The sequence below is a fragment of the Periophthalmus magnuspinnatus genome, chromosome 9, assembly GCF_009829125.3.
Source record: "Periophthalmus magnuspinnatus isolate fPerMag1 chromosome 9, fPerMag1.2.pri, whole genome shotgun sequence".
Lineage (NCBI taxonomy): Eukaryota > Metazoa > Chordata > Actinopteri > Gobiiformes > Gobiidae > Periophthalmus > Periophthalmus magnuspinnatus.
Genome location: NC_047134.1, coordinates 17,580,660 through 17,605,238, shown reverse-complemented (window position 1 = coordinate 17,605,238; position 24,579 = coordinate 17,580,660). Strand labels below are relative to the sequence as shown.

Genomic DNA, 24,579 nt, shown 5'->3' with positions numbered 1-24,579 from the left:
GAGGATGAAGTACTCAATTATGTTACTCAAGTAAAAGTACAGATACAGAGATAAAGACTTATTCAAGTAAAAGTAAAAGTATCACATGAAAAAAAAATCAACTTAAGTAAAAGTATTTAAGTAACTGTTTAAAAATGTACTTGTAAGAGTGAAAAGTATTTCTCATACTTTAACAAATTAACAACACTTGTAAATGTAGTGATATTGATAGAAAAAAGATACATATTTAGGTCAGCATGTGCAATACAAGCGAATAGTTTTTATTTATTTATTTTTTTTCTTATGCATTTTGTGTATTTATTTAGTTTGCTCAATGGCCAAGCTTGAACTCGAAAGTTTTAGTTAGGATGTGGATGTTACTTTTCAGTCCAGTTCAAAAATGTAGTGGAGTAGAAAGTATAGATACCTGCTTATAAATGTAGTGAAGTAAACATAAAAAGTATCCACTGTAAAATGTACTTAAGCAAAGTACAGATATCTAAAAATTCTACTGAAGTACTGTACTTGGAATGGAAGAAAAAGAACGGTTGCAGGTTTAAAACTGTGTATATACTGTTTTTGTGTTTCTTAAAAAAATCCCACTCCAGTTAGTTGTAACATGACGACAAAAAGAGTATAACAAAAGCAAAAAGTTTAAAAAATTTACTGTGATTCTAGTCCATTTTAGACTGTAGTGTGTATTAACCATACACCACTTACGCTACAGTTTTTAGTATGTATAATCCTACAACACAAAAAATATATATGGTATGGATCTATTAGATTAAATGTGAGAATTAGCCTTGATATATTATTGGCAATAGAGAAGACTCCTATTTTTTGTCACTAAAGCACAATTTATTCAAAATACTTTCTACAGCTGTTTCACCTCAACCACACTTTTTATAGATATATTTTAAACGGCAGTGCTGCTTATATTAAATTAAGTCACATCTCTCCAATTTGAGAAAGGTTAAAGTCTGAATGAGAGCTGTCTAATATTTTTGGCACATTCACCAGCATTAACCCAGGTCAGACCTTAAATAAAAGTGTTGAAGGCGTTGCATTTGAAATCCGCTGATCCGAATGTCAGTTTGGGCCGGGGTACAAGGACGCACTTTCCCAGCAGGCCGGCCATCTGCACTCTAAAAATACTCCCAGTACCTAAGGACATGAAGTGAAGCGCGGAGGGACGTTTCACCATCGCAGAGTAGTAATCAACGCCCTGGTTCAGAGCCAAATTCTCTCCTGCTTTGAAATACACCCACATAAACATCAGGGCGCGAGGGAATAGAAGAAGGGGTCGGGTAACTAGATACTTTTACTACCAGTCGTTTAATTTGATATGTATTTTAACTTTAGGGCTGTAAAGTTTTACTGGGTTTGATAAATGAATTGAGTTGCAGTAGGCTGAGTAGTATTGGCTGTAGTAGTATGCAGCAGTAGTAGTAATAATAGTAGCTGCGTGGTGGTGATTTAGTAAATGGCTTTGTATAATATAATTTGGTCAAATCTGTGTCGTCCCAGTACACACAAATTGTACATGTAGGTCAAAATGAGACTGTTGTATTCTGTTGTGATGCTTTATGTTCTCTGTAAGCCAGGAAATAAGGCTGGTGTGCTGTTAGCATGCTAGTTGTCATTAGCAGTGACACGACCAGTGATGGATGAAGTACTCAATATTATGCTATTTAAGTTAAAGAACAGATACACAGGTAAAATGTTACTCAAGTAAAAGCATCATATGAAAAATTCGACATAAGTAAAAGTATTAATGTTTCAAAAAATTTAAAATGTTCTTTGAGAGTAAAAGGTAAAAGTATTTCACATAAGTGTTGTTAAAGTGTTAATATGTAGTGATATTGATTAAAACATACAGATTTGGGTCAACAGTAGCAATACGAATCAATTTCTTAATTTTTCTTATGGATTTTGTGTATTTATTTTTGTTTGCTCAAAGCCGAAACTTGAAATAAAAAACTTTAATCAGGATATTACCACAAACAGGGTAAAAAAAATAACTCCTCAAACTATACGAAAAGTACTTTTTACTTTTCAGTCCAGTTAAAAAATGTAGCAGAGTAGAAAGTACAGATACTGCTCTCAAATGTAGTGAAGTAAAAGTAAGTACCCGTTATAAAATTTACTTAAGATACCTAAAAATTCTACAGTACTTCTACAGCACTTTAATACTTCTTGTTATTACCTTTCAACACTGGACACGACAGGATCTGAAAGTTGTGAAACACTTTAATAAACACATTGCGGTAAAAATCAGCTACAGCACATTGAAAACTGTGCTCATTAATTAAAGTTAGACTCATTAAAAATATATGCTGTACCTCTACATTGGGAGACATAAAACTCACATTTACACTCGAGTTCTGACCACATAATAAGTTTGCATCCACTCAGCATAATTGGAGCTGCCTCTTGACTTAAACACATACACAGTGTTTGCATTTAAAGTAATCTCTTTTTAAAAAGTGTCTGAGGGGTCTTATCCAAAGGCGACACTTGAAACAGCACTGAAGTTAGCGGCGCAGCGACAGCCACGTAGACAGGAGAGTGATGAGGGGAACTCTCAGTGTGGGCTGTGAGCAAACAACACCATACAACCTCCTGTCACCAGTGTGGGATTTAACCAGTGAGCTATAGGAGCCACAGACAGAGCAGCGCGGTGGGAGACGGAGGGCAAGAGGGGAGAAAAGCCAATGTTTGTGGGTACTCATGCTTCACAGAGATCTATTCTTAGACAAAACACTGCAGTAAAAGTATAATAGACCCAAGTTGTGGCCGCATAAACATGTCAAATAAACTATCTCATAACACAAGTGATGGATGGGAGGCTCATGCAGTAAAACTATAGTAATCAAGGAAGTAAACGTCTGGCACTTTACAATAGAAATATGGCATATAATTGCTTTTATGGGGTTGATTTAAATATACTTTGTTTATATACCCCCTTTATAATATGGCCTGAAATATACAAAAAAAAAAAATATATATGCTGCTATAGACTTTTGTTTAGACTTTTGGCAAGAGAAATAATTACTTCTACTTCTAACTCCTAACTAGTTAACTACAAGTAACCTAAAGAACTAAAAAGTGGTGAAACATATTCACTCCAGAGCTTTTGTCCAGTTGACAGAATTAAACTTTCTTTTGATTGGAACCTACCTGGATGACTAAGGCATTACAGACTGTATTTAAAACAACAAAAAACTAAAATTAAACAGTGTTTGTTGTTATCTGTGCAGAATATTCACAGCTCCTTTGACAAATAGATAAGAAAGTAGAAAATTAAATGAATAAAATGAAGTATGTTGACTTTATTTACTTTTTGAACTTTCCAACGACCGGTCAGCAAAAACATACTGTTCAAATAAGATGTATAAAATATGCAATGTTCATGTTTTGTAATTCTGTGAACATTTACTATCCTTCCCTGTCCCAACCTTGTGATTGTGAAGAAACCTCGCTTGTTTGACACCTATAAAACATATAGACATACAGTTCCTTTCAAATGCCTTAAACATAAATGATAAAATACAGTACAGTGTTGTGTAGTGCTATTCACGCAGGGTCAAACGTCAACCGATGGATAAGAACACAGCTCCACTTCTGCTCTCCTTTCTATTGTACCACCTCAAACAGAACAGGCACATCCACCTTTGTATGTATATAACCTCAGGCGTTATCAGACAAGAAGAGAAATAAAGCGTCCTGATTGGCTGATTTTGGATAAGTAGTGAACACTCTTTATGTGGGTCATGTTGTGGGGGTGCATCTCACGGCACTTATAGCTGACAGATAGTATTCAAAACCAGGCCTGAAGGAGAGTAAGACCATTTTTTTAAGTAACACTCCACTTATGTAAAGTAACAGAGTGATTCAGGCCAAACCGGGTTCATTATGGTATGTTATTTGTAAGGACATTTAAGTATTTATCAGATTTTTGGTTAGAAATGTGTCGAAAGCGTGTCGCAATAAAATACAGTGAATTAATATGTTTTGCAGGAAAGTAGCAGTGGCAGAGCAGCCATTATTATTCCTAAATCCCCACACCAATAATTGTGTGAAGCATTTATTCAATCACAGGTGTTTTTATTGCTCAAAAACACTTATAAAACATTCATTCTTACTGAAAGCTGGATCGCCTCTTCACAGATCTCACCTGTAACTTGGCCTGGTGGCGTCACTTGTTCGTCTCCTTGAAAATGATTAAGTCCAGGCAAGCAGATGCTGATCCTTCTACAATGTACCTTTAACTTTGAAAAAGATTAAACGCCTCATAACTTTTCGTAGACATTTTAATCCATCTGTTTCATTTAATTCATACCAAAGATTATGTTTGCACGGAGTCAAACACAGACAGACAAAAACTTTAATCCAAAAACGGTCACTTTAGAGCCACTATAGCTCGTTTAGCTTGTTAAAACTGTTCTATCGGTTTCCCTACAGAACTCCTGCTATGATCGGCTGCTCTTTTGTGGTAGACCGAGAATACTTTGGGCAGATCGGACTACTGGACCCCGGCATGGAGGTCTACGGCGGAGAGAACATCGAGCTAGGGATGAGGGTGAGTACAATGCAATATTATCACTGTGCCACAATGTTAGGAGCTTGGGAGAAATAATTAGATAGTTATCCGGAATATGTAACAAAGATAACAGTGGATGTTATAGGCCGGGGTAATACTGGCTGTGAAGGAATGTGCTTCTTTTTAATGAGTCTTCACTTTGGAGTTTTTTCGCGCATTTGTTCACCAGAAAGGCCACACAAAAGCCATAATTACAAATCCAATATTTGAAGAGGTAATTTTTCGACGAGCGGTCTTGGCGAGAGCGATAGGAGAAATCTATATTCAGACTCAGGAAGAGCTTATGATGAGGTCTGCTCCTGTTTCCAGCCCAAGGGAGACAGCTTAAGATACAAAACCCAGGGGCGTCAACACAAGACATGATTAAACTTTGCAAACTTTGAATTTTCTTAGATGGAAAGGAGGGCGGGAGGAATCCTTTTAATGCAAATCGTCAGCCAACCCAACGGCGCCAAAGCCTGTATACGCAAAATGTAAATGCTTTTGCTAGTGCTTTGAGTAAAATTTAACGCTTCATGAGAGCGCAGGGACTTGCTGAAGAATTGGTTTGAGTTTAAATTCAGAAAATGTTTCTCTCCAGCCGACTGGAACCATTCGGGTCTAAACGCTCTCCTCGACTTATTGGAATGAGAAATGCTTGAAAGAGCCTGCTTCATCATGTAATGTCGTCACATCCATCTCTGTAGCTCTCAAAGGCTCGATGGGACAGAAGAGTGGGCACAGCGTTATGAAAGTATTTAAAGGAAAATTTACCTGAGAATTGATTCTATAAATTGGTGCCGTGCTGGTTTGAATATGTCGGCTTTTGTATATCAGAACTTTAAGCCATTACTTTATGTCTTTGTGGAGCAGTGTTACATAAAACCAGCGCATTAACGCTCAAATAGACAGTTACAAGATAGTCATTTTTGTTTTCTGTCTGGGGCATGACAATAAATGATATGTGCGCTCGTTTGCAGTGGTAATGCTATTCTTTCTGAGTGGCAAGATTGAGTACACATTTAATGTAGTGTGTCAATATTTAAACATAATTTTCAATATGTCTACAAATCCCTTATGAGCCACTTCAAATAGTATTTCTGCCCCAAGCAATATACAGTTGCTAGTTCTATTCCCTCCAAATGGATTTTTTTTCTCTTTTATTGATGTAACTTGTCCTATGTAACTTTTCTGGTGGAGGGTAATTGCTTATCTCCATAGAGGTATTGAGGTAAATGGAGCAGGCGGCGGACCCTCCACCGGATAAGTTCCATCGTGCACCTTTATAAGACATGGGAGAATTAATAACTCTTAATGAATGAATGCGATATTATGTATGATTCTTTAGACTACCCCACTTCAGACTCACTTTTACTTCTTTACTTGCTTCTTAGCACAGCATAAATTTCACTGTATTTGCCGAATAAACCTGTAACAACCCTATAGAGTTGTCTGTGATAAAGTGTAGTCCTTCTACATAACCCCACCTCTCTTTCACCCTATTATATTCTGTACTATAACTTTTGATTCATGAGACACAAGGACCCCAGATTTGCACTAAGCCATCACAAATGCAATTACCTTTTCGTCCCCATTTGGCCTGTCCGAAATAAACCACATGCGCGAGAGAAAGCAAGGTCCATTGAGTGTCGCTTGAATAGGTCTGCAGTCAACAAGCAGCTTTATCCATTCATACTGTACTAATGGAATGGTGATGGGTCTCTGAATACAATTATTCCTACTGAGGTCCAGGGGTAGAGTTATTGTTGGTGCCGGGTGAGCAGTTGCCATTCAGGGCTAGGTTTGATGGACACGGACATGTTTAACAATTAGCCTGGGCTAGTTCACAATGGCCGAGTGTGCCCAGAATGGAGAGGGCTGCTGATGAAAAGCAGGGATCATGCTGAAAGGTTATGCTGGAGTTATAATTGACTTGGGCTGGAGAGGCTTTTGTTGCCAACAGAAAGGAGAAAGGTTTCCAGCTGGTTCAAAAGCACAGGGTTTTTTGCACTAAATGGAAGGCAATGCATTGTAATTTTGTGAGTGTTGTGATGGGAAAGCAATTAACATTTTCAGATAGAAACTTTGAATAGCCTGTATAATGTGCAGGTGTTAGTTTTGTGTATGTTATTATATAGTCATGTTACCTATCAGAAGTCAGCAGAGTAGACAAAAAATTGTACTCAAGATCTAGGCTAGAAATGCAAACGCTAAAGCTTTTTTCTCTCATAAATGTGTCAATTAAAAAGTTGCTTAAGTTGTAGTACTAACCATCTGTGTTACCAGAAGGTCCTTGCAATGATACTCTGTAACCTTAGTAACATAAGTACAATAGAGTAGCAGCTAATATTACTAATCCACTTTGTACACAAGGGGCCTCATTAATGAAGCCTTCTTACGAACAAATTTGTACTTAAGACCTTTTAATAAATATTTTTGGAATTCACTAAATGTTTTCTTAACCTAAAATGTTCTTCTGGAAGGACAAATCCTACAGTCAGGAGCACTCGTAAGAACAAAAATTCTACTGTTTTATTACTCTGACAATGCAGCACAAAGTTTGAATTCCTCTATGATTGTACATTATATATTTTCTTAAATAATTTCCTATAAAAATATTAATATTGGATCCAATAACATTTATGAGAAGTTTTATAGAGCATGTGGTCTATTTGGTCTAACAGACTTTATACAGGCTGCAGTGACAGCCACAGCCTGTCCCAGTCCCAGTGCTCTCCATATGGACCACTGTTACAGCCCTGTGCCTGCCCCGCTGGACTCAACACCCCCGCACCCCCATGACCAGAGCGCACTCACATGCCCCCACTCCAGCCTTCCTCCCTCGCTATGTATACACTCGCAGAAAGTGCAATAACTACACTCACTTATTTCAAGTTGGTGGCTTAAATATATCCTCACTGAGTGTGTTCATGTGTTTGGACATTTTAAATCGCCACTGAAGCAGTAAAACAGCAGCAGGTTGTAGTCTGCTCAACCTGACTTCCTCGTTCATTCGCTCTCTCGCACTTTTACATGTATTACTGCAAATCCTGTATAAATGGAAGTTTAGAGGGTGTGTCTTAGTAGATAGATTTTAATTTTGATGTAAATGAAATGTAAATGAGTGCGGTGGTGTTTGCAGCTGGATGTTGGTGAATTAGGCACAGCTCTCATTTAAGAAGACATTTGGCTTCTTAGGAACGTGCTGTGAATCTGGCGCAGACTTCTCTCAGCATCATCATAAAGTGGAAGAACAGTTTTTAAGAAACATTTATGAATGAGGTCCAAGGTTCTCTTAAGTTCTGTTAACTAATACGCTGTAATGATTACTCACGAATAATGTTCAAATATTTGAGTAAGCAACACCATTTTTGCATTTAAGTTACTCTGTCAGTGTTAGTCCTCTAAATTAATACTATATTAGTAGTGACTTAAACTCTTTAAGTCATGACAACTATGTTTTCTTACTAATGTCACTGCAAAATTTAGGCTAAAATAACAACACAAAACACAAATCTGAGGCTCATTTGACCAGCTTTAAGCACAAGATGAACCAGCACTGAAAATGCAATGTCTTTAACAGTGAAATCAATAATAGACTAGTCCTGACTAAAGTAAAAACACACACTTCTAAAATGAACACAACATGTCTGCCAACAGCATGAGTTATCTTAAATTTAAATCCTTACCTTAGTTTTTGGACAAAAATAACTTTCTTTTACTGCACACAGTGGCTAGAGATCAGAATAAAAAGAAAATTTCAACTTTTACCATATTTAGGTTAACTATATGTAATCCTGGTTTAGTCCAGGGCTAATCCTGGTCTAACCCTGGTTTTGTCCTAGTCTAGTTCAGGCCTAGTCCTGGTCGAGTCCGTGTTGAGTCTGCGTTTGGACTCAACACAGACTCAACTTCTAATTTAGTCCGGGTTTAGATTTGGTCTAGTCCTTGTCTAGAACTTCTGGTTTAGTCCTGATGTAGTTCTGGTTTAGTCCTGGTCTAGTCCTGGTTTAATCCTGGTCTAGTCCTGGTTTAATCCTGGTCTAGCCCTGGTTTAGTATCTGATTTAGTCCTGGTCTAGTCCTAGTGGATGCCTGGATGAGTAAACTTATTAATTTTACTCTGGTAATGTTACTATCTAAAGGAAAGTTTTAGTAATACTTAAACTTTGTGAGTAACACCACTGAGTTAAATCTTGTAACGTTACTCTTTGTTAAAAAAAAACACCATATTACTCAACAATGTTCAGTAAACAGTCCATTTGAATGACCTTTTAGTAAACTTTTCACATTGTTCTTGTAAGAAATACTATTAGGGTTTACAGTGTACCCTTTGAGGGGAGTGAAACAAGTGTTAACAGCTTGTTTTTTTTTATTTATTGACTTGACAAGGACCTTATAATTGACATTTCTGGAAAAGTACCAGATTTAGCCACATCTATTTATCATCCATTCAACCCTCGAGTTATTTGGGGATTTGACTTGTCCTTCACATGTTGCCACACTCCTCCCTTTGGCAGAAACGCATATGAATCGATGAATGTAATGTCATGTTAGACCAGCCGTAGTCCAGGCAACAGGGAAATGAGGTAAACTTATATTCCCTGAGTGCCAGCTTCACTATTTTGATCTTATCGCTTTATAAATCATACTAAACTCATAGTCTATTTGAGGACACAGAGCTCTGCAGCAGCCTCCCTCAGCAAACAGACAAAAGGCCAGGGACAGCCATGATGAATCCTATACCAGCTGTGTCAATATGACTTTATCTCCTAATGGCCTCTGCACTCACCACTTGGTCCCACTCTTCTTAGCGACCAGCACATTGCCCTTCATTTCAAAGTTCCTGAGGGCACGTTATATTTTTAATACTTTGTGGTCCCGTAAAACACTACATCAAATCTCACAGAGGTCATCCCGCTGCCTCTGTTCCCTGTTATTTCGTCTCCAGCTCAATTTGTACTTTCTATTTATTTTGTAATTGCCTCTAAAACCTCTGGGAAATGTCAGCAAAAATGACAATCTTTTGTGTGGGAATGTTATAGGGCTGTGACATGAATTATTTTGAATCTAACAGTTTAATAACAGAAAAGAAATTATTTTTCACAACAATCAAATAAACTGGCATAGCAATTTAAGGATAATACAGACAGTACCTCATCTGGAAAATGTGTTATTGTCCTGCTGGAGTCCAATATGGGAGATTTAGAATGAATTTTATACTGGCTTTAGGTAAAACATCATTGTTATTTGATACAGTATTTAAAAGGCTAAATGGTAGATCATTTCAATGGACATTTTTCATTATTGGCTTAATTTAAAGAATGCATACGTTGTGTAAATGTATATAAAATATGTAACGTAAGCAGCTTGCATTTTGTTTCTACTGCATAATGTCATGCTTTTCCAGTTACTCAACATGTAACAGTAAAATAAAAAAATAAATAAAAAAATCATCTGGTTCCTTTTTGCAAAATTAAAATTTGATTTGAAATTGCTAAAAGTTCCCCAAATCACCTCAGCTGGCTAACCGCACCGAATAAACCCACATGATTGCACTGCCAGAAAAGAAAACCTCCAAGGTGCGGTGCTAAAGCCGTCTCATTTTAATCAACACACTCAAAAATGTTCTTCATCTTGAAAACTGCTGATTTACTATGGGCGGACTTTGCGACATTTATTAACTTCAACAGGAACAGCTTTTCTCAAATAATGCATTAAAAACATACTATTTTTTTGTTTGAAGTAATGCGTTTGTTGTAGTTGAGCCTGGAGGTGACTGGCCATTATCTCTCTGTAGTGAGGACAATGGAGCTAATTAAACAGCAGCAGCAGCAACTCAGCGGTGTCAGTAAGCAATACACTTCACTCAGTCTGAAACCAGGACTGCAGCTAAAAATGTCCTCAGTCATGTGCATATAAATGTAGTGGTTGAGATGGTGCAAAAGTATGGCACAAAAGTGAGTGAATTGTAAATTGAATTGGAGACCAGTATCTTCAGATTGAAAATTGCTTCTGGGTGGCATCTGAATAGTCTCAAATTGTTGTATGATGTCCTTTGAAACCCTTTCTTCAGTGGACTGTAAAAGTAACCTAAAAATTCTGAAATACTCATGTTGGACATTGTAATTCTATCAGTTGTTTTATTGCAACTTTATAACTATACTCATTTATATATATTTATTTATTTCATATCTTCCAAGATAGCGTTTTTGGTCCATATTGACTTTCCATTAAAAAAAAAAAAAAAAAGACACTGAAAAAATATCTTTACGATGGAGACCCAGCACATAAAGGAAGTGAAGTGAAGTCAAAATTATTTATAAAGTACATTTAAAAACAACCACAGCTGGCCAAAGTGCTGTACAAAAGCAATAAAAAGTGCAAGATTCTAAAGCAAAACCTGCGAAAATACGATAAAACAACACAATACAAGTGCTCCGCTCAGCTTGTTAGCCAGTACAGTACATGTATATGAGTTTTCAAAAGAGATTTTTTTTTAAATGTTAAAGATACTGCTGCTCTAATACCCAGAGGAAGATTGTTCCAGAGTCTGGGGTCAGCTACACTAAAAGCCTGGTCCTCTCTAGTCTTTAACTGGGACCTTGAAACATCCAAGAATAATCTGGTCCACTGATTTCAAAGTTCTACTGGGAACATGGACAGAAAGTAAGGAACAATACTGAAACATGCCATACACAAATGTACAATGAACATGTACAGTATAAACTGTTCCAAAGCCTGTGTGTTTAGTTAACAGGGAGCACTGATCATGGACCCAAGGACAGACTTACAGACAAACCGAATAATCTTGTTAATATTGCGCTGAATTAGTTTCTGCTGCTCTCCAACAACATGTTTGCTGCATCTCAATTGGTTTCCCCATGACGCTCCTCCTCCTCCTCTGCAGGACTGTAGTGGTGACAGATGTATCCAGTCCCACTGAGCCTGTACAACATCAGCTGGTTCCAAAGACTCCCATACTTGAAAAATATTAGATTGCTTCTCCACATGAAATTTCGATTCTGCACTTTTAATTCTCGACTTCTAATCACATCGTCCTACTTATTACATTTTCTTCTAGGTATTAGCTGCACTTTCAGAATGAATCATATATTTTTCATTTCCGGTAATGAAAAAGCAGTGCCTTTTTTCCAGATGGTAGAAAAAACAAAGTGAAAAAGATGGCTTGTTGAGGTGGTTTGGTAACAGGTGCAGTCTCAAAGCGTTTGGCAGATGCAGTCAGGTGTTGCCGTTAGTTATATCTGAACATAAAGATAGTAAACCTTTGATACCAGCTCTGAACAAAATACACATTACACTTATGCTACAAACATCTGCTGCTGAACGGGAAATGGATGTACTTTTGGGAGTATGTCGAAGCTATAGATGTTTGCCCTTGGACCACCTTCACAACCGGGTTTAGGCTGTGTACAGAAATCAAAATAGTACTCAAAAGATTCATGTTTTAAATATAGTATAGATCCAGTCATGAGAAAAAAGTTGATATCGTGAGCCATCAACCAGTTAGTCCAAGCTTGAACCAGTTTCCATAGTAGCTGTACTCGAAAAAAAAGTCAAAATCTATAGCAATTAGTATAGTTTTGTCAAGGTCAGTTGCTACAAAACAACACGAGCTTTACTAGTCACATAGGTATTAGTTTAAACTGGGTATTGCGCTTGTATGTTGCACTTTAACATCATGAAAACAGCAGAATCTCTTATTTTCTCTCCAGCATACTCACTCAAGGCATTTGCTTTTTGTTTCCTAGCAATGTTCTTTCCAAAAAAACATTCCGATAATGCTATTCATTTCAGCTCACATTTTTGCTAGTTTCACAGTCAGAAATTCACCGTGGTCTAGGTTCCTTTTTTCCCTGCCAGACACCTCTATCTAGATAATAACTTAAACTTTCCATTCCCTCTTTGTATCAGCACTTGTGTGGGTCCCTTCTGGGCTGCCGCTCTCCACGGTCACCTTGAGAAGGACTGCGGCGTGGTTATGGAGTGGCACTAGGCCCTGACCATCTGCAGACACCGGCCACTCTGCCAGCCTCCGACTCAGCTCAGAGCCTGTGGTCATCAGACAGCAAATTACACCGGGCACAGACCATATGTGAGGCAGGCCAACAAACTGAATCATCTCATGAAGAGCCTCAAATCTGGGACAACTGTGGCATTCTGCAATTAAAATTCACAATAATAAGATTTGTTGTACTGGATGAACAGCAGAATCAGGAGGGCTGTTGGGAGCTTGTACCGCACAGAGTGTTGGAGCGTTTTAGTGTGGCAGCCATGTTTGTTGTATCTTGGTTGAATGCCTCTGTGATCACAAGTGGAGATCTGTAGATGAGTGTTGTATCTCTCAACAAGATACTGTTTTCAAACCTAATTATGTGACTATAAGACTCTTTCACTTTGGTTCGGGATCCAAAAGTAGGTCACAAGAATGCTGAATATAACTTCAAGGATTTTTGAAGCTAAAAGATGAAGATTGACAAACAGATGCCACAAAGAGACCGAAAAGTAGCTGAGGTAAAAGTGGTTTCCAGGCTGCTGATGTTGTAACATTTCTGGGGGAGACATGTGATTGCCTTCTGAAATGCTCCACGTGGCTTTAAATGTACCTATTTCCAAGTCACAACAGGTCAGATCTGTGGAGAGACGACCCTGCTTACTGTAAGAATATATTTTTTTAGCACGTGCAGTTAAATAAAGATAAGGCAGTTGAGTTAAATGTCATACTGCATAATATTCCAAACCAAAAATCATGGAGGCAAGCAGACAATAGTCTTCCTACGCTAAAAGTTACATAGTACAGGTTCAAATAAACTAGACTTCTTTATTTTATTTCATATTATGAGACTGTACAAAACTGTCCCTCACTAAATTAACCCACACTGAGCTTGACCTTCTGTTTAGCGTCGAACCCTCTTCCAGGTGAACTAGCTCCACTCTGTTTAAAACTCCATTAGTGCCTCATGAGAACCACTTATAGTTTGTCTTTTCTCTTAATAGATAAATCCCAGCTGTGTTCAGTCACCATGGAAACAGGCGTGAGCTAAAACGCGAACTAAATGCCGTTTGTGGGCCATGTTTTCCTCCGTTTTGCGTCACTTTAATGATGTTTCCATGGCAACAAAGGGTCCATACTGGGTCAGCCTACTGTAATGCTTTTTTTTTTTTTATTGCTTATCTGCTCTTTATGCTACACTTAAAGATGCACTACGTATTTTAATAATAATAATAAAAAATTATACAAATAATAATAATACAAATAATAAAATAATAATAATAAATACATGTATAAATAATAATAATAATAATAATAATAATAATAATAATAATAATAATAATAATAATAATAATAATAATAATAATAATAATTCAATTTTATAAGTATAAGTGTCAAAAATCTTTTTTGCTTTTTTTGCTTCATCAAGTCTGTCCTTAAATGCTTCTGGACCAGCTAAAACATCTGAATAAACTTGTGTAACAATGTGTCCAGTTTGTAATCTAGTCTATGTTAAAACACTGTTCTCTTGCCTTCCATACTCAATATGTTAAGATCACAATAGCTCTGAGTATCGATCGGGCATTTGTCTTATTCAACAGCTGCATTATTTAGTGGCTAAATCAATTCGCAAAGGACTTAATGGACTCAACTTTACACACGGCATGCTCCATTACTGTATGTTCTAGCTCATCCATCTAAGACACACACAACAGACAAAACACATCAGGTATTGTTCGAGTGAAATTACCACCACTAATGTTGACTTATTGCTCACATATGGTCTTGCAGAGTAGGGCTGCGTATGTCGTGTGTTTGTGATATGTGTTCTAGTCTATGCATTCAATCTGCCACCATTTTACAACATGTTCTGGATTTGCATGTGTCAGTCTGTTGGGAGCATATATATAATTTAAGACGTATACTGGATTGTATACTAGGGTTTTACGTGTGCAACAGATTGACATGTTTGCGTCTGGTGTGCTTAGCAGTGACATGCAGTGCTGTTCTGAGCCTCAAACTATGTGACAAACCTGGTTTCTCTGGTAAATCTAACATTTTTTCCTTTTTAAAGAGCCTGTATTACGCTATTTTCTGATCTATTTTATAATGTTGTTTCTTCATCAAAAACATAGCTGAAGTTGTGTTTTGTTTCATTCACACATGTTTAACACACAAACCCTGCATATTTAGGCTGAGTTCTTCTCTCAAAAAGAAAACACTCATGTCATACAGAAAGTGCTCCACTGTGCTTTTCACTAGAATCATTTGGATAATTTGAGCCTGGGAATTGCCGATCTCCACTGAACAAAAGGTAAAAGGTAGCTGATGTAGACAAACTAATTATGCGGGACTACTTAGACATATGTGAATGAAAAAAAACCCAACTCCAGGTCTGTTTTGGATGAGGTAAACACACAATCTTTTAAAGCCATGTTATAAAGTTTGTGAGCTTTAAAACAAGTTCACAAGACTCAGGTTTGTGTAATATAAGACCTTCAAAGATACACCATGAGGCTGCCACATGCTTGTCTCTATTCAGATGTTATCGCTTTGGCTGGAATGTTCTACAGCATGGCATTAACATTGTACAAGTGTTTTCATGCATTCGTAGGCACAGGTAAGTGACTTGGCCTTGCAGTGTCATCTGCCTGTGTACACGGAGAAAGATCCATGGAGATAAACGGCAGTGAACCACATAACACACTTTAATTTACTGCAAACTGAAAGTGCCAACAAATATTGCTACATGTGAATATTCATTTTAAAATGGAACCAATGTACGGATATTACGACAAAACAGAGCGTATTGTGTGAGTGTATTAAAGGCAAAATAATATACAGTAGCTACATTAGAAGACGAGAAGATGTTAATGAAATAATCTCAAAATCTTCTCATTCTGCAAAGTTTGAAGTTTGCACACATTTGCTTTTTGACAATGATCATTATAAACACGACAAACCTGGTGTAATTAGATGGGATTCTCATTTTCCCTGACTTAATTTAATCCAAGTTTCAAAAGCTAATTCAATTTACAGGGAACGCCGTGCATCATTTTGGGTATCTGCACTAATTAAACAAAACAAAGCTCGTCAAGCCCGCAAGAAAAGTTAAGTAAAACTAAGTAAGCTCACGTCGGCTCATCTCATTCATTATCTCACCATTACTTAATCTATGCACGTAATTGCCGCTGCTGGATGTCTCGGAGATCTGAGATGCTCTGACAGGGATGGAGCACTTGCAGGGTAGTTGCATGAGGCGTTTTTGGCTGCACAAGCAAAAGGAAACGCGGGCACATGAAAGGCTATAGGGGCAAGAGCCGGAGCCCTTTTTGACAAGAGCAGTTAAAAGGGGTGCCATATCAGTCTCTCCATCAACTTCCTGCATTTTATAGATGCACGCAGCACAGAGGAGGCATGAAATGAAAAGACGAGACCGTGGGGAGTAGATCATATCCAGTCTAGGAGAGAGGGAGGGGCTGTCCTGTTTTTAAAGCCTTGGGAAGTATAGGAAAGAAGATAGCAGAAGTCTTAAAGCAAAGGAAGCAGATAAGGATAACTACGAAAATCCCCTGTAAGCTATTTGATATAGGGTTAAAATACCTCCCCTACTAAGGACTACAGTAAATGTTTTTCAAAGAGGCTGAACAAGTGAGAAAAACCTTAAATATTGTGCTAATATATAAATAATGGGCTGGGCACTGTTTTAGAAAATCCATGCTTTTCAAAACTGCATCAGTAAACACACTGAGTGCAGCTTAAGCAGGTCTAATTGGAAATAATGGTGTTTTGCAAGTGATTAAAAACATATTATCATACACTTAACTACTCTGACACAAGCCTGTTATAGATGCAGAGCAAGTCACACTAAGACGTGCTCTGGTACAGCGTTTATATATTTTCATAATGACAATGGCAGGCAGGAGAGAGGGGGGAGGAAAAAACATTCGTACCTGCACTGAGGTGGTAGAATGAGCAAAACAACTCAATACTGTACATAAGTGACCAGAGCAGCACTAAAGTAATGCCCGCCTATAAAAATGGGGACACATTACTTCATAGAAAGATTGTAAAGCCAGCTGCATGTAGGACCATTCCTGGTGCGAGGTTCTTCCTGTGTGGAGCTTGCAGGTTGGGTGTGTTTTATTCTGGGAGCTTTTCCGTTTTCCCCATCAACCCAATACAAAATCCTCCAACTAAGGGAGTTCTGATTAAACCAAGCTCAAAATCTGAAGCTGTTTGCCCACTGCTCCTGACAAGTTGTTCCAGCAGCATTGAAGGATGGGTCTAATGCAGAGGACAAATTTCCCTATGGTGACAATAAAGTAAACCTTATCTTAGCCAAGAAACAGCCATTAGGGAAGTAGACAATGCTAACATCAATAGGCAGGAACATTGTTGGAATGATACAGTTCAGCTAAAGAGGAGAATGGCAATAATTAGACGACTGTTCAAAGGTTGGCTGTTTTTAAATATGCCATATTAGTTAATACATTTGACTTGATATCATTCCAAATAAACTGTATTGTATGAGGTTAAGTAGTGCCATTTTAATCTTGGTGTCTTCTATATTGCACAGTTTAAATAAAAACACATTAGTCTTCCCTGATGATTTTTCACATTTGAAAAAGAGACTTGTGACTTGTAACCTTGAGGCATTCACAGCTTTCATGGCTATAAGTGACTTACTGGTGAGAGGAGACATTGTTAGTGGCACCAGATTATTCATTTGAAACAGCACCAGAGGATTAGTTGTGTGTGCTTTCTATGTCCCTATGATTAAAAACAGCTCATAATCGCTCCGCTCTATAAAAAAGTCTGTTCATTTACGTGGCTTCATCAGTAATCTATATGTTCTACAGTTACAGTTGTACCCAGGTGTAGCTTTGGTGGAAATGACTCTGTGCCGCAAATGAAACTTTAATACCGTAGAGAGTGTTTCAGTTAAAAACAGAAACAGGTAAAATTCCCCAAACACAACAAAGCAATCCCAAGTCATTATCTCAAGTGCAGGTGGCAAGTCTCTACTGGGAAGACACGGAACAAAGAAAATCAAGTTTACTTGTACAGAAATAGCTGTAGTAATCATTTTCTGATTGTTCATAACATCTATATAATATTTACATGAGAGACACAACAGTTCAAAATTGTCATTCCTTTAAATGTATAATCCACCTTTCCTTTTAGATTATAGTCAACTGCAAATCTATTGCTCTCTGTTGTCTGTAGAACTGCAGTGCAGCTCCTGTGGTGGCACAGTGGAGAGCACTCCTGCTTCACAGCAAGAAGGTTCTGGGTTCAATCTCTGGGTTGCCCAGGCCTTTCTGTGCAGTTTTGCATGTTCAGCCCATGTCTGAGTGGGTCTCCTTTGGGCACTCTGGTTTCCCCCATCAGATGTCCATGATTCAACTGCCAGTGTGGAAGCTTTGTGACCCTGTTGCTTGATTACATGGTAATGAATCTATGCAATATAAACACTTTTCCACAATATTCAAAATTACTATATGTTATACTGGACAACATCCCATCTTGACTTGTTGAAACTGTGCCAAAGCTAAGATGCCCTCCACTGCTTTTTCACTCCAGGACAGAAACCAAAATTCAACCATTCCAGCACAAATGCATTTTAAAGGAAAGCCCATCTGCCTTAGCACCATGAGTCTGACACTAATTAACACCTAAGAGAACAGGCCGTATCCAGGACCTTGTTAGCTCGTTACTCGTGTACATGGCAGCTGCTGATGAATGCGCATGCACTATGATCTGTAATCAGGGCCGCCGCGGGGGCACACACTGTTGTCAAACTTGATTAGACTGACAGAAAAAGTAGTGGATCAATAGACACATGTAGTCATGATTCGAGTGAGAGAAAGTAAACACTGGGTCCTGACTTCTACGTGAAATGATCAGTGGTTGTGAATAGTTGGTCTTTTGCTGGTTTTACTGCACAACTTTTTGAATGGAATGGAATTATAATACTGTTATTGTGTCCTTGGGCAAGACACTTCACCCAGCTGTTTGGATTTAGTGTGTGATTGATTGTTTGTAGGCTTGTTTCTGTTGGACTTCCCAGGGCTAGCAGTTACAGCGGCAAATTCGGAGTTCTGCGAGTATCATAGCAACCAAAGAGCCAATCTGGAGCCATGCTGTTGAAGGTAACGCCCCTTTTCACCCACACCGCTGGTTTAGCAGGGAGCAAGTGCTTAGCAACGCTGTCAATCAAACCTGTTGCTAACGCTACTGGGAGCAACCTCGGGGAAAGAACACGCCTGATTTGTTATTAATGTTCATACGTTGAGTTACAGACACAATAGTGAAATAAAAACACCAGGATTATGTAGAGCTGGTTAATATGAACTTTTTAAGACATTAAAATTAACATTTTACAAGCCTGAACTCAATGTAAAGTGAATTGGAGCCACAGTCGATGGAACCAGAACCGCGCCCATGACCATTTCCTATTTCCTACTTCCTATACAAGGCAGCTAGCAAGTTAGCCATGTCCATTTGCCTTTTGCCATGTGTGTTGAGGGGTTTGTGTAATTCTACTTTTTATGATACGATGTGATTCATCCTAAACCTAACCTTATAAGAATATTGTAAATTACCAGCAAAATCTGTGTGTAAGCTGCATCCAATTATTGTTTGAAGGCTGCAGTTGTCTCCAAACTATTCTTGTATTAGCTGAATTGTAGCTGTTTTTACCCTGTTTTAAATTTAAAAAGGCATTTTTACCTTTATACCATGTGTGCCAGTCAATGTTCACAATCATACCCCAGTGAAAAGGCTTGATTTTGCTCTCTGCTCCAAAAGTTTTGGACAAACTTTTTTTCAAAAATGATTTCACAATTAGATTTGCAGCAGAGTACAATGACACATTTTGGCCACTTCACTTGGTACAAGATGTTTCCTGGTGTAACTGCCAGGAATAAAATAACGACACAGTGAACAGTGGGCGCAGTGGTGTATGTGGAATTTTGCAAAAATAAATTGTGCAAAATGTGTTTGATGTGTGTTTTTGAAGAGCGAGGATTTGTCAAGCTTCACTCTGAGATTTTTTGGCCGCCATGACAGTTAATATAATCCACTCACTCCAGGCATCATTGTACTGAATAACCAATATCCAACGCATATTCAAACTCTCCTGGTAGCTTGTATAGATGATTGCAAGCGTCTCGAAGGTGGACAGTTTTGTAATTGTCTCCAGCTCTATACACAGTGAAACAAATGAGACCGGGTTATGATGTGTAGTGTAAAGGTCTTATCTAGTGCCTGGATTGGCAGTAAATTAATGGCACTCGGTGAAGCAGAGAGGCTATGGCGTTCCACTTGACACCTGCTGGAAAAAAGCTTGTTCTTTTGTTTAAACGTCACAAGCTCTCACAGTAATTGTAAGGCTAACTTTTAATGTCGTCTTTTAAGTTTTAACAGGCTTTGTAATGGTGCTACGTGGGTTGTTAATTGTAATTTGAAATACAAGTTCAACCGAGTTACAGATTAGGAGTTAAATTATTAGCTATGGGAACATTTACATGGCCAGAAATCATATAATTAGAACAATAAGATCAGATTTTTGGTCTCTGTTTACATGAACAAAAGAAATGGTTGTACAGGATGTCCATGAAATCTCTTTCCAATAAAAAAGTATTATAAAGACAATTGATAACATATCTTAATCAGACTTGTTCTATTGTACTCCAAAGTTCTATTGATTTCCAAAGTTTTTTGTTTTTTTTACCTCATTAAATCCACCTCTATATGGGCACCATTAATCACACAAAGCACATAAAGACAGTACTCGTGTTCTTGCTATGTTGGCTGTAGCATGGCCTCATCAATGGTTGCAGTTGCATCTGTTATGTTTTGCTTATCTTTGTTCAATACACAATATTTTTAACATAGCCCCATAGAAAGAAATCCAGAGGTGTGAGATCTGGTAAATGTGGCGGCCACGGAATTGGTCCATACCTTCTGATCCAACGGTCTGGAAATGTTTGATTGAGGAACTCACGAAAAATGCAATGTGATTAAAAACTTTACTACTACTGAGTAACAATAGAACATGTAAAGAGCCTTTATGGACACATTGTATTTGGAAGAAAAGGTTAAAAAATTTTTCTTAAAATCTATAAGCTTTAACATTTTATCTTTCATTTTTGCCTTTGTCACAACACTTTTGGCATAATCTTCCTTGTGAAAAAACAGATGTCAGATGTCACTGTTTACATGACACTTCAATAAACTCCAGAAATCAGATAATAATCAGATTTTTGCGGTGCATGTAAACATTGTCAGTGTTAAAACAAAACAAAGATAAATGAATGTCTGGTCCCAAAAGGGTGAGTAAGGTACAAATGTGGAGTCATTTAACTTAGACAATCAATCCTCAATCAACATATACATCACTGACTCCATTCACTTTACCACCACCTCTAATATGTTTTCTTGCATGGTGGTGGATGAAGTGTATTGCCCAAAGACACAAGACTGCAGACACTGCTGACAAAACTTTTACTGCCTATTTGGGATTTCTTTGGGTTTGAGGCTCCAAGTCTCCAACTATCTCTGTTAAAAATGTTTACAACTATAGTAAAATCTTGAGGATCCGTATAGTAGTGATGTATCCAACAGGGAAATGAATAACATGAATAAGTCCTTCATACAAAAACAATCAAAGCAAAAGCTGGACTAATTAAAATAAAGTGATTCTTTCTGATGTAGAAGGAGATCAAGTTTTCAGTGTTGAATTATGAATAAAGTTTGGCAAAGAGTAAAAAGACACAAACATAGTTACTCATGCTCATTTGATATTGTGGAATAGATGTAATAATAATAATAACAACTTTAAAACTTTGAAGTTCTCATTGTACAGAAAAATCATTAACAAGTCCAATTGATGCTCTTTTGTGTGAAAAAATGTAGAGCATCGTATAAGTCGGGGTCAGCTAATTAAAAAACCCAGTTAGCTTAGTAAAGATACTACAGAGGCATAATGTTTACCTCGTTACTAATCAAAATTATGAAGTTACGACGTATGTGAATTTACATTTAAATGATTTCTTAAGAGAATATCGTAAAAATAAAATGGAAATCTGGTGCTAGAATCTGAAAACCACCAATTTATGGGTTTCAGAGTGATGCAAATCTGGCACTGCTTCCACAGCAATTAACAATGTGGTAATTTAATTGGCAAACATTATTTTCACATATTAAGTAAATGTCTATGTCTAGGTGGAGTAATTGGTAGCCTTTACAAACAATTAATGTGGTGTCCATTTTCTTTCTTCTTTCTGAGATTCTGATTCTGGTTCTGATAATTCACTGATTAATTATTAAAATCTCTAAGTAAGTGTTTTCTGTTATTGCTTATTTGTGTAATGACAATCAAATCAACTGCAAAACTTAAAAGTCCAACTGCAGCATTCACATTCAGAGCCTTCATTTCTTCTACAGCTGTAAACAGAGCATGTGTGTGCGGGTGCTGTCTGCTGGTATTATTGATTGTATTGTGTAACTGCAATGGCGGATACCTGTTTACTGCTGCTAATGGGCTTTATGGGGTTTATGGCTCATGTTTCAGGGGAACTCCTTCTAAGAGCTTATCATGCAAATGGTCCAGCTGCAATTAACTAACTGCATGTGCGGAGACAATTCAATTCAATTAGTAATTACATTAGCACTACATCAAAGTACTCCATGTTAAGTGCTGCCTCTCATCCACACATTCTACAATTTTATCAAGGGTCACAGCCAGATAGTATTCACCAAAATACAACATTGTGTGGGAGGGGAGGGCTTGCAAATAACATCATTTGTGAATCTGATTTGATTATCTCCCTTTTCAGGAAGTCCACTGCCTGCCTGCAGAGCACTTTGGAGAATTAGTACAGATTTCTTGCCTTAAAGGGGAGGTATTTTACTTCTATGGGGTATTAACTACTAACACAAAACATATTTAGATCACCATGTTACCTTTTATTGTTTTGAAAATGCTATGTTCACCAAAAACACCATATTTACATGTTTTATTAAAGTGAAAACTTTTGCTAATGAACCTGGATATTCTGTATTTATGGAGAATTGTCATGTGGGAGCGTGGATGACATTGACTTGTTGGCTGAATATTGCACAGAATCTTACTGCTAACCATGAGGAGGGTCCAAATACAGCCTGGAAAAGTTTGCAAAATTAGACCTTATACCAATTATTCACCAATGCATGGAGAGCTCTTGGTTTATAAAAACAGCAGATTTTATGCAACTGCTATTTTTGTATGGACCTAACAAGTTATATCCATTCTATAGCCTTTACATTCAGAATGACAAATAATTAGGACCACTGCCATAGCAATTAACAATGTCAAACAAAATGTTGCCTATGACAGGATGTTGAAACCCATGAATAGTGTATAAAAAGTAGGTTTCTCATATAGTCTCTTTGTTTTTTTATATGTGGACCAAGGACAAAGCTTCTATTAGCATTTGCGTCCTTTTTATGTTGTAATTACATTCAAATTTATTCAAATGACAAATTGCACAATTATTTTCCAATGAGAAAACACATGAGACTTGATCGTTAGCGAAGATGCTCACAGCGTGATAATAATATGTTTTCCCCAATGAACACTGGCTTCTATAATGTGTTTATAGGAAGAAGGAACAGTTGGTGGATTTTTTTTCCTTTTTTACTGCGGGATACAGTATAGAGCCGGGAGCATACTGAACAGGCCAGCAGTCTGCAGAGCACCACCTGTTATCCTCTATATTATCATTTCCAATGCACCAAAAGGGTCACCTCAGCATTTATGGCTCACCCTATATCTCTGCTCGTACGTGAAGAGTTTTTATAAGCAAACTCTTTTTTTTGCAAGTTGAACGAGATCTGTTTTGTTTGGTTCCATTCCTACGTGTTTAGTCCTAGTTTAGTCTTGGTTTAATCATGGTTTAAGCAAGGATTAAGTTCAAGTTTAGTCCAGTTGTAAATGGTGGAAGGAAGATGAAGGGATGAGAAGATGGCAAGGATGGACTGTTCCAATATCAGTATCGGTGATATCAGACGGCTCTCCAAGGTATCAGTCAGTCCAATATTGAAAATGTTGCAGATTTTTTGCGTTTTCCTCTGCCCCAATCACATTTAGCCCATGTGTTGGTCCCAGTTTGTCCTCAGATTATTTATGTATTTTTCATTTATTAATTTTTCTATTTATTAATTTTTCTATGTATTTATTTAACTATTTATGTATTTATTTTCTTATAAATAAATTCTTATCTATTTATTTATTTATTTTAAGAGAACGGAATAAAAATGGAAATAGAATAAAAGTTGTTGCATTGGATTTTAAAACCTTAATCAAGTATGGGCAAATATTGGTTATTGGCAGAAAGACATACTGAAAATTGCTATCGTTTTAAAAAGTATATATTTAAAAAAAATCCATATTGGACTACTCCTACTTAAAAACGCTTTCTGGTTCCCTAGGTGTGAAAACATTGTGGATCACTGCCCAAGCAAAATACAACCAAATACGACAAGCCGAAATTGTGTGTATGACTTGGCAACCAAACTTAGTGGGCATAACTCACACTCTGGATGTGCGGTCACACTCTTCTTGGTGCGGAGACAAGTTTATAAGTTATGCACAGATGTGGTGTCTACAACGGTTTAATTATTTGGTAGAATTTTTGGATGCGCTCAGATTTTATTGCATCCAAGTCATAAGACACATTCAAACTGTAATATTGATTTCCGTGTCCTTGACTGGAACACTATGGCAGATATGAGAACTTTTTGATAGAATATATATATAGATATTTTTGTCAACGTAAGAAAAACATCAGTTAGGATATAAATTTACCAATACTTTAGATTTGCTTGGATTATAAGATATAGTTATTAAAGAGGGAGGTATTTTATGTCTATGGAATATTAACTGATAACACATAACACATTTAGATCACCATGTTTTCTTTTTTTGTTTTGAAAATGTTATATTTGCCAAAACATAT

General features: G+C 37.3%; 1 protein-coding gene across 1 annotated transcript in view; it reads left to right on the top strand.

The window, feature by feature from the left end:
- galnt9 (polypeptide N-acetylgalactosaminyltransferase 9) overlaps positions 1 to 24,579 on the top strand; it is a 111,250-nt gene that overhangs the window by 70,353 nt on the left and 16,318 nt on the right. Inside the window, exon 6 of the mRNA XM_033973392.2 lies at positions 4,444 to 4,561. Within this exon, the coding sequence (XP_033829283.1) occupies positions 4,444 to 4,561 (118 nt within the window). The remainder of the gene's footprint in view (positions 1 to 4,443; positions 4,562 to 24,579) is intronic.